We start from the raw sequence: 16,332 nt of genomic DNA on the forward strand, positions 1-16,332 counted from the left end.
TGATGTAACTCAGTGTATATCAACATAGGCCATCATTAATCGAATACATCTTAGTTAATTCTGCAACCCTAATCATATGTACTACATTACAGCACCAAATGGTCACCCTAGAGGGTCTTGAATTGGTAATGAATTTTAAATGGCAGTAAAGGACAGTTTTACCACAACTAAGCAAGTCCAATATATTTTTATTTTTTGTACTACAAGTCCAATATATTTTTATTTTTTGTGTACCATTGTAATGTCCTGAAGCCACAAACTTTAGTTACCCTACTTATTACCTACCCTACTTACACACGAAAGCAAAGGTTATTTACATAACATATTATCGGTGTGGTAACTTTGCACACCGATAATATGATATGTACGCATATTTAGGAATGATTAGTTAAAGATTTTTTTTTATTTTCTACATCAAAGGGCTACCTTTGACTACAGTCTCACCTAGTATCTAGTTAGTAGTAGTAGTAAGTGATGTTTCAGTCTAAGCTGATGGCGAGCTACTTGTTAGAAATATCCCTATTACGTCAGTTTTATAAAATCCATAACCCTAATCGGTTTCTACGCGGTAAAGTACCTGAACGCTAAATCGCTTGATGGCACTATCCAAGGCTAAAGCCTCCCACGATACCAGCCCGTAGAAACTATAGCAGCTATAAATTCCCAAATTGGCCCTTTGATGTTTTCAGTACTTCTCCAAGCAATATGAATAATTACCTATTAGGGAAGTACTTATTCTTTTTATTATGTACTACAGTACACAGAAGCAGTATCCACACGTTGGTAAAGCCGAGGTTGAAACTACTGACAAATAAAAACATAATAGAATGAAAATTTATTTAATATCCATATAATCTGGTTTTTTTATTGCCTATAATTCTGATGTTTCTTGGTGATACCAGAAATAATAAAAAGTCCTCACAAAAAAGGTAAGAAAATTAAACTAAATATAAAAAAAAATATGAGTTCTAATATAATATTATTTAAATGATCATCATCATCATATCACCGGCTCGCTACAGTGTACGGGTCTCTTCCCACAATAAGAAAGGATATGGTCTGAACAAAATAGATTTTCAATCAAAGTGTGACGGGATTTAAATAGAGGTATATTTAAAAAATATGAAAATTTTAAATGGGGCTAACTTTACTGTAGATAGAGGACCAATAACAGGTTTTTGTTTTAATTTTGTTCATCTGCCAGTTCACGCGTTACACGGAATCTGTGGGACGGATTTTAATTTCAATTTAAATGGGAAATAAACTATTCCTACGGGTAGCACTGTAAACAATGTTACAACGGTGATGTTACTTTGTAAATAATAACAAGATAACTATTCCGTCATTATTCAAATACATCTTATTTAATTCTGTGACCCTAATAATGTGTAGTACGTTATAGAATAAGGGCTTGCACATAAACTATTACTTCCTCTTCATCGCAGGGTCTTCAAATGGTATTGGATTATGAATGGCGGTTAGACTTACTGAAACAATAATTATGTGGTAAAAGTATTGTAAATTTGAATTTTAATGTTTACCATTGAAATGTCATGAACATCAAGGTTTGGTTACCCTACGTATAATTAATTAAATACGAAAAAGTCAGCTAAAGAACAACACATTGAAGCTTTCACAGAGATGTTAGGAAAGATCACGACTTTTTTTACTGTACCTAATAATTTTCTCTTGACTACTGTCTTACCTAGTGGTAAATGATGTTGTTGTCTAAGATGGTGGGGGCTACTTGTTTGGGATATCCTTATTATGACAGGTATATTAAACCGTTAACCCCAATGGGTTTCTACGCGGTATTGTACCTGGAAGCTAAACTATAGCAGTTCCCAAATTGTCTTTTCAGTATTTCTTTGATGTTTTCAGTATTTCACAACGCATTAATAATATTTAACTATTAGGGAAGTACTTATCCTTTTAATTATGTACTACAGTACACACTTGTATTATCTACACGTGGGTAGAGCCGCAGTTGAAAGTTAGCCCTTGACTTCAAAAATGGTAGCGGGCTAACCTGTTAGGGAGTATGGTAGTCATACCGCTAATCGTCTGACGTTTCTTGGTGATACCACCAATAAAAAAGTCTCCACAAAAAAGATAACAAATATAAAATATTTATGAGTTCTAATGAATATAATATCATTTCAATTTTAAATGATAAATCTTATAAATTATAAATACCCAAAGAAACATATGAATTAACCTTTTGGTGTGTAAAAAAAATCTATTTAGACTTTTAATAAAGCTGTGTCAGAACAATAAAAAAAATAAAAAAATTTGGCATACTTTATTATCGATAGATAACGCATAACAGATTTTTATTTAACTTTTGTCCATCTGCCTAGAAACTATTGGACGGTTTTAATTACAATTTAAATGGCAAATAAACTGTTCCTACGGGTAACACTGCGCACAATGTTGCATCGGTGATGTCACTAAGTAAATATCAAGATAACTAGTCCGTCATCCTCCTAATACATCTTATTTAATTCTGCGACCCTAATAATATGTAGCACATTATAGCATAGGGGCTTGCACATAAAGTATACTTCCTCTTATGGTCACCGTAGGGTCTTTAAATGGTAACGGACTAATGAACGGCAGTTAAAGACAGTCTAAACTTACTAAAACAATAAATCCGTGGTAAAACTTTTATACATTTAATTTTTTTTGTGTACCATTGAAATGTCATGAAAGTTCAAGGTTTGGTAACCCTACTTAAAAATAATTAAATACGAAAAAGACAGCTAAAGAACAACATATTGAAAATTTGCACGCAGATGTTGGGAATGATCCAGACTTTTTTTTATTGCTCTAAAAATTAGCTTACCTGGTGGTATCACCTGGTGGTAAGTGATGTTGCAGTCTAAGATGGTGGCGGGCTACTTGTTAGGGATATCCCTATTATTTCAGTTCTTTTAAAACCCTAATCGGTTTCTACGCAGTATTTGAACACTAAAACTCTTAGAGGCATGGCTATGTCGGTAGAGAAACCACTAGCGAAGGCCGTAGCCTGCCACGAACTTTTGTCCATCTGCCTGTTTACGCATCACTCTAACAATTTATACTATAGCAAATAAACTGTACCTACTGCACACAATGTTGCAACGGTGATGTAACACAGAAGATATTAAGATAGTCTGTCATTATTCTAATAAAATATCTTTATTAATTCTGCTACCCTAATAATATGTAGTACATTATAGCATAGGGGCTTGCACATAAAGGAATTTCTTCTTATGGTCATGGCAGGGTCCTCCAACCGGTAACGTTTTATGTACGGCGGTAAAAAAAAGTCTTACCACAATGAAACAATAAATCCATGGTACAAGTACTGTACATTTAATTTTTTTTTGTACCATGAAAAATCTATGTATGTTAACCCTACTAACAATAGCATAAATACGAAAAAGTCAGCTAAATAAAAATGGAATGAAACTTTGCACAGAGATGTTGGGAATGATAAAGACTTTTTTGATTGCTCTACAAATGTACCCTTATCTACGGTCTCACTTGGTGATAAGTGATGATGCAGTCTAAGGTCGTAGCGGGCTACTCCTTATCGATTTCTACGCGGCATTGTTCCCGAAAGTTTAATCACTTGGCGACACGCTTAGTCAATGGTGTGGTAACTAGCCAAGGCTCTTTCAGCCTTTTCAGCTAATAATATAAAACAACATACGTGGCTCGCCACTGCGCCATGGCGCAGGTCATCAAAAAATTATTGAAACGTGAAAAAACTTATCAGGACAGGAGAAAAATTATCTGCGTGTCCCTACTCTATTTATTCATTTATAATGTTTTTGCTTGTACATGGTATATGTACATAAAAGTAAGCTTAATAGGTACATAATCTTCATATCCTGCCAAGATTGTCGTGAAAAATCATCATAATTATTATATACTAACAATCAGTATAATATTCAGATGTTAAGATAATGAAGTAAATTTCAATTACAATTTGGTTCACAAAGTAATAGCTAAATTAAATATTAAATTATTCAGTTCACCCGAATAGTACCTACCCATAAGTGAGTAAAGCCGATGTTGAAAGTCACCTATAAAAACAAAATAGTAAGAATACTTATTTATTAATAATAGGCATACTACATTTTATTAATAAACATTTAAGAAAAAAAATTAAAAAAAATTGTTGAGGTATGGAGAGGATTCCTATATTATTAAGCAAAGAAACATTTTTTAGATATTTGAAATATACCTATTTATATATTCCGCAAGATAGATTTTTAGAACTCGACTTTGAACAACCAATTCGAAAAAAATAAATTAATTGGTTGTTTTTATATGCAAAATTTAAAGGTTTAGTTTTGGTTGGTTGATAATGAATATCCTAAAAAATCAATTCATATTCACAAACCCTAAGAAACCATACAAATACCGATATGCCCACTACGATATGACTACTTCTTTACATCTTTTGCACTCCTAGTACTATTTTGTACATTGTTGCATTGCCCTGCACATTTTCCTGCAACAGAAACATTATGGGATAAGAGCTGTTTAGAAAATGTGGAGGTACCTCTACAGTCACATCAATTTCTACATTTTCTCTCATTTACGTCATCGCGATTGACGTCAGATCGCACTATTGTGTGAGTAACAACTACAAACTAGGATTGGCACGATAAGTGCAATTTCAACTCCCCGGAAAGTCTGATCGCCTGGTATCAGAATGCACTTGAATGCATTCGATTGCACAACATCTCTTCGGACAAGAGGTAGTTTAGTTAGAAAGCCAGTTTTCCTCGTCTTTCCACCAGGGCCTATCTTATTTATATTTTTAATTTATTTTGCACCTAAAATTTGGAGTTTTGAACATTATTGAAATACGATCCTTCCGTCGCAAGAATGTGGGTTGTAATAACGACTACAAATTTGCTTCAATTATATATTATAACACATATGACTGGATTGGCTGATTAAAATAGTCCTATTATCGTTATTATAATTTACTTATTAATCAGATAACTATGACCAATTAATTGAATTATATTACAAAGGTTTAAAAAGGCAACTGTGTTGTTAGTTTTTCATGAAATGCTTGCGTTAATTATGTTTGTTGTTTAAATTATGTTTTCAAAGTTAAAATAATAAATAACACTACTAGGTGTGGTTTAAGGTTAGGATTTTCGCTAAAATCTAAAAAAACTTGTATCCAATGTTTTAAAAAATATTTGCCAAATGTTTCATTTTACTCCTGAGTTATGTAGGTATGCCCAATAAATATTAACATTTATTAAAAAAAAAAACCCGCTCGACTTGCATGCTTAACATATCGTACCAATATGAACCACATAGTATTAACATTATGAAGATCGAGGAAAAGAAAACAAATAACAAAACACGATTTTTGTTTGGGAAACCTTTATTATGCTGTGTTGTTGTCATTGTTGACTTTAACGCAATTGACCGGCAAAGTTTTCTGGAATAAAATAAAAAATGCTATTAAGATTAGGGATTACTGATTATTACGGTACTTCAATTTTATTAAAATATTGCGAAAAAAATTGGACGTAGAAGAAAGAGTGCACGTGGCGGCCATGTTGAGCATTTAAGGTTGAGTTTTAGTTTGCAACGCTATTATGTCATGCTTTTAAGCTATTTCTACCAGTTTGAAGATAATTTTTCTTTGTACTATGTATTTAAAAGTGAATCTTGCTCTTAGCAGCAAGAGGTAGGATTGGTTTAACGGTTTAGTATAAATTTAATACCCAAACTAACAAACGACTCACATATCGTGTGAAAGTTTGTGTAGATGCGTGGATGTTCGATCACACCGAAACAAAATTTCTAACCATAAGAAATATTAATGTGTTGCGCCAATACAAGCAAAGTCTGGGCACAATTCCTGTTTTACTATTTTTAGTAGTGAAATACTAATTGCACGCATTAATTAATTAAGATAGAACGCATCAAACTCACTCACAGATGCAGTAAACGATATCATAAGTACCTACACGTACATTAGGTGCATTCGGCTACCAGGATAACATGAAAGCAAAGACATATATACGCACGCACTCCGAATATAACTCTGCAGTATCTCGCCGACTTAAAGGGGAGGTTTTTAACTCAGTACGTTTCATTTATCTTTTTATTTATTTTCAATGTTTGAGTTAACAAAATATACCGATTGATAACGTTTCACAAGTTGGTTCTATTGAACATTATACTTACACTGAAGCCCGTTTATACGACTAACTTCATTTCGTATGCTCCAGACAATTTTAGTATAGTGGAATATCATTTAATATAAAATGTGGATCAATATTCATCGGTTGCAAGAAAAGTGGGCCTCAATTTGTTCTAAGACATTATAAGGAATGCTTATAATGTCTTAGAACAAATTTCAACGCTTTCTTAATATCCAAAAACAACGCTTTCTTAATATCCAACCAAACATTTTCAAAAGATTCGATTAAAAATAAATGTTTTGTTTGAAGACGATTTTTCATGTTTGTTTAGGATATTTTTTATATAAATTTCAAATAAAATGATTGCTATCTTCTATATATTGAAAGACTTTTCAGATCCAAAAATGTCATCGAGAAATGCCAGTCCACCTTAAAAACCGCAGCTAGTTAGTAGTCGCCTCAGACATTACTTTTCCACAAAATTCCAAAATAGTTCAATTGCAACGTCGCAAACACTTTTCTGTTACCAGGAATACAAAAGTATAAAAGAGGCATCTTTAGAACAGTATGTGCAACTAGTGAGCACAACTTATTTCAAAGAATACCATACCAATACCTTGTGTTAATGTTTACTAATATGAAAACATAATGTAAGGATTCGGTAGAGGAAGATTTTGTTAGCACGACTTAAAAATACGGCTTATAAACGGAAACGCGAAATAAGAAATATTACCTTAATGCCTAGGGATCGAGGAGTGACTTGGTCAATCAGACCTTGAACTTTTTATTTATGGTACAAGCATGATGGATAGTTGGGTACTGGGATTTTATGGGTAGGTATTCCCTAGCATCTCGTACTTTGGTAAATACTCGTACGAATATATTATACAGGTACCTACTACTAACATAAAATGACCGGCCAAGTACTAATAACACTCGCACACTGAGGGTTCGTACCGTTGAAGGAGATATTGAATATTATTTTTGTAATTCGGTACTTTCTACTCAAAATAAAAATGTTCAGACGCAATAACTACGTAAGTTTGTTTAAAATTCATCATCGTCATTTTTTAATGCCTTATTTTTAGGCCTCTTTTAGCTGTGCTGTGTTGCTACCTGAAAGACAAGTAGTCGGTGTTATTACAGGCACATGATTCTTAACACTTATGTCTGAGGTCGATGGAAACTGGGCGGCACTTTTAGGACGCGTTCCTTGTATGCTCTGTGAACTTTTGCTTTATTTATAGGCATCGTTTTTTTACTTACAATGAGGTGTGCCATGTGATTTACTCTTCAATTATTACGATTTAGAAAAAAACACCCTTCTTGACCTAGTAGGTATCCCTTGTTCTATTTTGTAATTTATCATCACCAAAATTGATATAATTGATCAAATAACTTAACAGATTAGCATTATTTGTACTGTTGAATAGTAAGTTGCAGTGCTCACATTCCAGCACGATCAGTATTCACATTTCACTTAATGATGTTTGACACTTAAGTGAAATGTAAAGTGCTTATAATAAAAACCAAGTGACGTATAATTTTCCTTTTCTCTAATAGAGCTAGTGCACCTCTAACTACTATTATTTAATCATCCTAGTAGTACCAAAATGGTCTGTCATCAAAGCAAAAAAAAAAAACTTTGTGTATTAGTATAAAAAAATTTAAAATGGAAAACAACATAACCTGATGCCTTTTGAACATAGATGGTTGCAAGTATTAATAAAACTAATGCACGTTTCACTAAACCATGCTCCGCCTAAATTGAATGCCTAATGATTTAGGAGGAATATTTACGCATTGCCTGACGATGGTTAGTGACATCAGGCATAAATATTAAATAATAATAGCAAAAAAAAATCGATAAATTAACTCGCACTTATTTATTTGTGCACGAGCGCTAATACCCTCTGGTGAAAATCTCGTAATCCTCGTGAATGCAACGTTGCCATTTTGTGCATTGAATTCTACCAGGGTAACATGAATAAGGAGAGGTTATTTCGACACAGGGCATGCGCGAAAAGTCTAGACTCGAGCGTAAAGCCTAGGAGCTAGTGGTTCGTAATTATAGGTCGCGTGTCAGAAGTTTATCGGCAGTTGATTATTATAGCCACTAAAGTAGACTTCAGGCATTCCGTCATTGCGTTATTAATAAATGAGTTATGGAATATGTTAAAAGCTGTCTCCAACATTATTTGCTAGTTATGGATTTTATTCATGGGTATAAACATTTAATACAAATAAATTGCTGTTTGGTTGGCTGGTTATAGTAACACTTGTTAACAGAATAGAACAAATAGATTTGGCTAACAAGCGAATATAATTGTGTTTTTAAATATTGGTAATAGTCTGAATAATGTTTTAGGCAAAAAAAAGAAAAACGGAAAAGTTTACCGAGACAATGAAAAATCGAGAAAGCCTGTTTTGTTGGACACACCACTATCATAATTTATTTAATAATACAATCGTATTGTATTTAAAATTACAATAAATAATAATATTACCTATTTTTTTAAGTCTACTAAAAACCATGCAGGAACTAGGCGCTTTGAGGCCTTGTGAATATTGGCGCGTGCCTTAGTAACCTCTTTTCCTACCTCTACCTTTTTCGACAAAATAGCGTCACATGATTAAGGGCATACAGCGCGCAACGTATACACAATATTTAATACATTATTTTTATTCTTTTCGGGGAACAAGAATTGACTTTTAAACCAAATATAACGATGAGCAAATTATACCCTCTGCATTTATTCAATGATAATTTAAAAAATGATCGGCCTTCACCTCTGGCAAATAATTATTATATCTTAATATTTCCTGCGTCTCTATTCAATTTATTACTGAGATGATTTGAAATTAGTTATAAAACGATTTTTACCTTATATTTGACCATATAACATACAAATGTCTTATTAATTCTTACCTATTTATATATTTTAGAACAGTGCTGAAATTTTAAAGTTACAAATTAAGAGGTGGTGGTTTGTAGTGATAATAAAATGAATTCCCCGGTTATGTTGACTGTCCGTTTTTTTTAGATGTGCCTGTTACTCTTTTGCTTAAGTTACAAGTTTACACGTGTAGCATGACCTCACATTAATAAAACAACAATATGTTTGAACTCTTCAAAGAAGTCTGTGACAGGTATATGTGTATACCTACAGTCTTTTTGACTTTATTTTTTTTTTGTATTTTCACGGCTACAGTGACCTGCCATATGTCACCTGCCTTGACTTCAATATGCAGCTATTTATACCAAACGTTTTATAAAGTTATTGTATATAACATTAACGCTCTATGTTATTTTCTGGCATGATTAGATTTGCATTTCATTTTGACAGACGAACGGAGTGCCAAAATTTATTTAAGGAAAAAAGAGAGGCAGTTTGTTTTTGGCGGTGTTGTTTGTGTGTTGGCGTCGTAATAATAACGTTACGCTGTTTTACAAGTTCGGATGTACTTTTAGTAATTTGGATTGCGCTCGACATTTTTTAACCTAGTTTAAATCAAATTTTATTTTATAACCAGTCACTCCCAATGAAATAAAATTTTCCACTAGCTCTCTAGCTATATGTCACAAGTGCATCTATAACTAAGTTCATTCTGCTCAGTTTCCAATGAGATTGGAAGGTGGCGCTACCGTGTAAAGATACAAATAGTGCACAGAGCTGCAACCATTGTACCAGGGGATCATACTGGTCACAGAGATTATATTTGTGATGTATGGTTGGTCGATATACCTAACTACTATTTGGACATAGGATGTGCAGTGTGCATCTGACATCTGCGCAAATTATGTGTTTTCAATCGGCGGACGTAGTGTTTGGAGATTAAAATTTAAAAAATTGCAAATAGTTTACTTTGTGCCTGTTTTTTAATGGTATTTATAATTAAAGGTAAGATTTGCTGATGACAAAGAAGTATAAATGTGAAAAATATCCGTGTTATCATTGTCAAATGGGGTAATCTATGAGAAATAACCGGGTTTATCACATTCTAATGATGAGACTCTGGTGTTTACATTTAACAAGCTGCTTCAGTGTCGTCTTTAAAGGTTGTATATATTTCCTAATGTTTAAATTTATTTCTAGGCCGAAGTACTTTGTAGTTTCTGGTAAATATTAGTTGTAGATTCATGTATTAACGTAGAAAAGATTTCTTATATTTTGTGTTTTCGAAGAGTTATTATTGGGTATTGTTTATAGAAATATTAAACGAAGAAGCCTGTAAAATAAACTTTTAAATTGTCCAGACTTATCTTCTATGAAAAGATTTTTTGTAACATTAACCATAAGTTCCTGTACGCTAAAGTCGTTTCCTACTATTGTATGGAAACCCCTGCATTATTTTTACTGTATTTTGTTGTTTTTTAATAATAATATATTAATAATAATAATCAACTAGTGCTTTTAGTCTTTTATTGCATTATTAATATATGTTACTAAGTTATGCCTGGTAGAGTTTGTAATTTCAATTCGACTTATGTTAAACGTAATTAAATGATAGTATTGGTGAACAAAAGAACCTGTTAGTTATCATTGTTGATGCGTGACATGGTTCTGATCATAATTAAGACAAGTGGGTAAGTTCAACAAATCAGTGACGTGAGTATCTGAGAAAATGGAAATTACACCTCGGGAATCTGTAGTAGGTATATAATTAGTAAAAACAGAACCAATTAAATTGTACAAGTTTTTTGTAAGAAAGGATATCGAGGGACCTTTTTAAGTTAATTTGCGTTTCTTTGAAACGTTAAAGGTGAATATAGTGAAAGTATATTTTGTAGTTCCCTTTTTGAAATTATTTTTTTTTTTTCTCTCCTCTCCCCATATAATGTTAATAATGTTCCTATAAGTTCAGTGTGTAATCTTAAATGAGGGTCGTATTTAAGTGTAGGTACATTTTCTTATAGGCACATTATTTTCCGCTATTTAGTTTATTATTGCTTACATTTTAATTAAATAAAACCACACAAGTGAAAAAGGTTTTACAGTGAGATAATAAATTGCTATCGATATCATAATAGAAACTTAACATAAGATAGAAAACTACCCCATGGTTTTATTCGATTTCATAAAAGTCCATTCGATTCATGGACGGTCACGACTCAGTAAAGTCGTTGTGTAATAGCTACGATATTAGGAATCACTATGATTGTTTTGAACAAATTGTTACAAAAACAAAAAAATATCATTCACAAATAATAAGGCATTATGCAATTAAAAACCATAAATAAAATATGATATTGGCTTTCAGTCTTTTTAATATTTTAAATGCGATAATTGTCAAGTCGGATTAACTTATTGTTTATTTTTATTTACTGTTCTGTTCACAGCAAGGCAAGTACGACGTTGGCAGTGGCGAGCAGTTCGACGACCTGGTAGGGTTGATCGAGCACTTCCGAGCGTACCCTATGATAGAGACATCGGGAGACGTTTTGCGCCTGCTGCAACCAGTCAGTGGCACTTGCCTGAGAGCCCACGACATTGACAAGAAAGTTCAGGTATGCAAAAGTTACAAGTATTACCATCTTCATTTCATTCATAAGAACATGTAATTTCACCACCCGAACCAAAACACATGGACGTACGAGGACTATACGGTGACTTTACGTCTAACTTTGATCTGGTATGTAGTCCTCCCCCAATAGGAGGTATTGCCCATGTTCATCACGCAGTGCAGAGGGTTTGCAATAGGTGTGGTGCAATAAATGCGGTAGGAGTACATCAGAGGACGCGGCTGCCCGTTCTCAGTTATATTTTCTTAGTCACCTCGTGTAGTCAACTGCGTGAAGCTCCCAAGAAGAGGAGTTATTTGAACTGCCGTCTCTTCACGGCTCTTATATACATATGAGCAGACAGAGAAGCACTGCCAACGAATTATGTTTTTAAAGCAAGTGAAATATACACCCAGAATTTAATCCACATATGTTCAGCTGTTTAAGAGTTAATTTGGTGAAAAACACATAAGACGAATAATATTTATTAAGACATATCTTTATATATATATTTGTTGTGTGCGTCTGTACGTCACAGAACTGCTCCTAAACAGCTGGACCGATTTGAATGAATTTTTTGGTATGCGTTTGGGTGGCACCCTGGATGGTTTAGATTCACAAATCAGCCCGACAGATGGCGCTGGGGATCGCTAGTATTCATATATATATCTGGGTGTTTTGAAGGTTTTACTTCTCTTGTCAAGGTCGTCCGATAAGATGCCGCGGTAATGCAGATAATGGTAGTTAAACTTGGGTTAACTAAGTCCCAGATTAGCGACCTTCCACCTTTAATCATCACTTATCATATTACTATGTTGCAAATACAGGCGAGCGCAATGATCCAGTAACAAAAAGAAGTTTCATTAAGTATTACTTATACCCAAACTGCCATTTTGGTTCCTACGATGTTTTATAGGAACTAATCAGTTGTTATCTGCTTATAGAGATCTTTATATTAATTAGTGAAATTTTCTTATATATTCTTTTACTAACGAACAAATACTCTTATGACAATCAATTTGTCGTACGAAAATCTCTAAACCAAGCTACAGACAGTTCGATGTTATTACTGTCCTCTAACCTGTCTTTCTTGCTGAGAAAGCAAGCACTTGTTTAGTACAACGTCAGTTTAGTCTAGATATTTGCGTACGACATTATTTTTATTCAGTCAATGATCATAATGGGCTAATCTGTTAGGGGTATAGCATTTATATTAAGCCCATTATCATTATCATCATCATCATCATCATCAATAGCCTATAAGAGTCCACTGCTGGGCTAAAGTCCCACTCGGGAGAGTTTTCTCATCATCACCGCGCTGGGCAGATGGGTTGGTGATCGCAGTAGATAGTAGTGAAAGTACAGAGGACGCTGTCAGCCGTTCTCCATTATATTCCCTAAGTCGCCTCGTACGACACCCGCGGGAAGAAGTAGGATGGTGACAACTGTATTCTGTTCTACCGTCACCACACGGCAAAACCCATACCTATCCGTAATCGGTTACTATGTGATTGTACCGAAACGCTAAATCGCTTCGTCTTTGTTGCCAAGGTGAGCCACGAACGAAGCCTCCCACCAGTCGAGACCTAATTGGCACCACTTTACCGAGTGCTTCATCGTTATAAGATGTATACCATAATAAATTGATAATAATACTGATTATTTTCAGGCAATGGATGAATTGAAAAAGGCAGATTGTGACAGTGGATTCGAGGGAGAATTTCAGGCGCTGAAGGTACTTGAAGCCATTCACGTTTTCTCAACAAACGAAGGGCAAAAGTTGGAGAACATTCAGAAAAACAGATACCGAAATGTATTGCCTTGTAAGTTTATTATCTTATCTATGTCATATAAGTTTGACTAAGTTTCTATTCAATACTGTTGTCTACTGTTCTAGTTTATTTCGCTTTCGTTTTTCGCTCGTCTTATAGAGCTCTATTTTATTCCGTATATGTAGGTTCAACTTAATTATATTGTTAAAATCTATGGCAAAAATCAAAGTGCCTACGTTTGCTTATAAGCAAGCCTTCGCCTGAAAGTACTATTTGTAAAAACTATGATTTTTTATATTACGATATGTTAACAATGGCATCCAATAAAAAAAATTTTCATAAGCGAAAATCAGTTTAGTCGATTATCTGCTTCATCCTTTTTTAAACATCGATTAAAAACACGTTTTACAATGTCATTGATTAGTTTACAATTTACCTGATTAGGTACCTACACATGGTAGAGACATCGTTAAATAAGAGAACATAAATGTTTTTTTCGAAGATAAAATCGTTATATGGACCAAGCTAAAAACCTTCGCCGCTTAACCAGACACTTAGGATGCTTTCACTCATGAAAATGCAATGAGAATTTTAAAATGGATTTTTATTTATTCCAGACGACCAGACACGTGTAGTTTTGCGCAAGCGCTGTGACCGCAGTGAATCGGACTATATTAATGCTAATTATATCCGATCATCACGTCTTGGAGACTCCTCGAGTTCAGTACAATCGTCTAATGAAAGCCTAAACAGTGTCAATTGTAAGTCAATTTATTATTTCTAAGGTTAGAAGAATTTTTATTTACTTAGTCTAAAAAGCGGGGATAGCCTAGTGGTTAGAGCTTCGGCCTCCCTTTCGTGGTGACCGAGTTCGATCGATTAACATTTCGGAGCTATGTGCATTTCTAATTTTCTTTCGAAACATCGTGATTAAACCTCGAAGTCTACCAATACCTACGCACGGCCTAAAATCATACAACGGCCTGAACCTCATTTTGGCAGGAGATCCGTGCCCTGTAGTGGGCCCGTAATGGGTTAATAATGAAGATGATGATGATATCAGAGAATATTATGGCTAATATTGACAGGAGACAATTATATCCCCGGGGAAAGGATAAAAAATTATCCAAATATATCTCTCAGAACACTGGCGCACAAGTGGTTATAATGTCAAAAAAAAATATGTGTAATAACAAAAGGGGGTAAACTTCTCCTATTCCGAGACAATTATATCCCCGGGGAAAGGATAAAAAATTATCTTCTCCCACAGCTTTATCAACTCTCAGAACACTGGCGCAAAAGTGGTTATAATATCCAAAAAAAATATGTGTAATAATAAAAGGGGGTAAACTTCTCCTATTCCATGTTCCCGTGCTTTAGCAGGTGGACATGTTAATTATATCCCCTGTCAGGGGATATCATCGGGTGATATAATTTTTATCTCCTGCCTAAGCTAGCCCGATACCGAACCGATATGAGCAAAGTTAGGTATATACATTCAAAACGTCTGAGCCTGTTTTTTGCGTTATCACGTCAGCCCTCACCAAATATGCTAAACATAAAACATCGGTGTAGACTTCTAGCAACAATGTTGTTTGATATGGTTTATGTATTTGCTTATTTATAAGTAGGTAGGAACTTCTTATTTGCACAGCATTACAATTTAAGAAGTTGAATACAAAAAACGGTTCGCATGTAAATAAATGGAGCTCGTAAATAAAATCGAAGTAAAGTGCGCTAAGCGATTTAGCGTTCCGGTACGACGCCGCGTAAAAATCGATTATTTCAAAACTCTCACACATTTAACAGTTTAGCCAGTGAGGTAGTAGTACTGTACACCATGCCACTATTAGCTAAAGTCAGTGGCGTGCACATCGTTTTTGACCAGGGTATGCATAAAGAAGGAAAATGGCATAAAATCCGGCCCCTTTATGAGTTTTACAAACATTTTATGTTAGGCAGTGCTTTTGTGCGTCTATGTAGTGCACGCCACTGGATATAGTATGATAGTGATAGTGATTATGACACAACAATTTGTACGCAATTACGTAAAACGCACTAGAAACTATTAGTATTCAAACAATAGCACGCAATACATCCAAGGACTCAGTTCTCGTCAAGTTCATGGCTCGAGATCCTGTTTAGAGCGTAGCACCTATGGTAATTGTATGTACAATAAACCGAGAGCTATGCTCTGATCCTGCATGACATTAAAGTCGTAATTATATATGTGTGTAAAATGCATTTCGCGATGATAAAGGAGAATGGTCACAGCCCATAGAAAGAAAATCTTCAGTCGGCAATTATATTAGGTGTAGCAAAAATATGTATTTTTACATTTGATACCACTGGTTAGCGCATAAATATTGCTTTGTGTTTTACTTCAGGCGAGTTCTTTGTTATAAGCAATTTTTCTCTACTTCCACTAAAACAATCGTGAAGTTAAAAAGTTGCAATAAATAGAACCCCTATGAGTTGTTTGTGGTGATCAGTATCTGATGGATACGCTTAAGAGGAATCCTGGAGCTCTTAATTGGATTAGAGTAGGTATATTGATTTGAGTTAACTCGAGTCAGTAGAAGTTTACAGAATCAGAGGAAATTCGCCTGAAGAAAAACAGAATGCAATCCAGTCAACAATATATATTTTTTGTAATCGAATAAAAATAAGACATTCTTATGTTACACATTAAATATGAGAAACAAATCTGGGATAAGATATCTTTCGTGTAGGGTCTGGCTCCCAAATTAGTAGTCTCCTTTGAAACATCAGATTAAGAATTGCTTCGTAGTATTACACACATTATTGCTATGTAGCTTGTCCATAGTTTTATTTTAATTTTACTACAAATTAACCCTAGACTGCAATCTCACCTGAAGGTAAGTGA

At 34.1% G+C, this 16,332-nt stretch overlaps 1 protein-coding gene across 2 annotated transcripts in view; it reads left to right on the forward strand.

Moving 5' to 3' along the window:
* LOC120636306 (tyrosine-protein phosphatase corkscrew-like) overlaps window positions 1-16,332 on the forward strand; it is a 60,797-nt gene that overhangs the window by 36,289 nt on the left and 8,176 nt on the right. For both annotated transcript variants that reach the window (XM_039907732.1, XM_039907733.1), the window contains 3 exons: window positions 11,512-11,679; window positions 13,343-13,496; window positions 14,063-14,206. In XM_039907732.1, the coding sequence (XP_039763666.1) occupies window positions 11,512-11,679; window positions 13,343-13,496; window positions 14,063-14,206 (466 nt within the window). The remainder of the gene's footprint in view (window positions 1-11,511; window positions 11,680-13,342; window positions 13,497-14,062; window positions 14,207-16,332) is intronic.

Source organism: Pararge aegeria, chromosome Z (genome assembly GCF_905163445.1).
Source record: "Pararge aegeria chromosome Z, ilParAegt1.1, whole genome shotgun sequence".
Taxonomy (NCBI): domain Eukaryota; kingdom Metazoa; phylum Arthropoda; class Insecta; order Lepidoptera; family Nymphalidae; genus Pararge; species Pararge aegeria.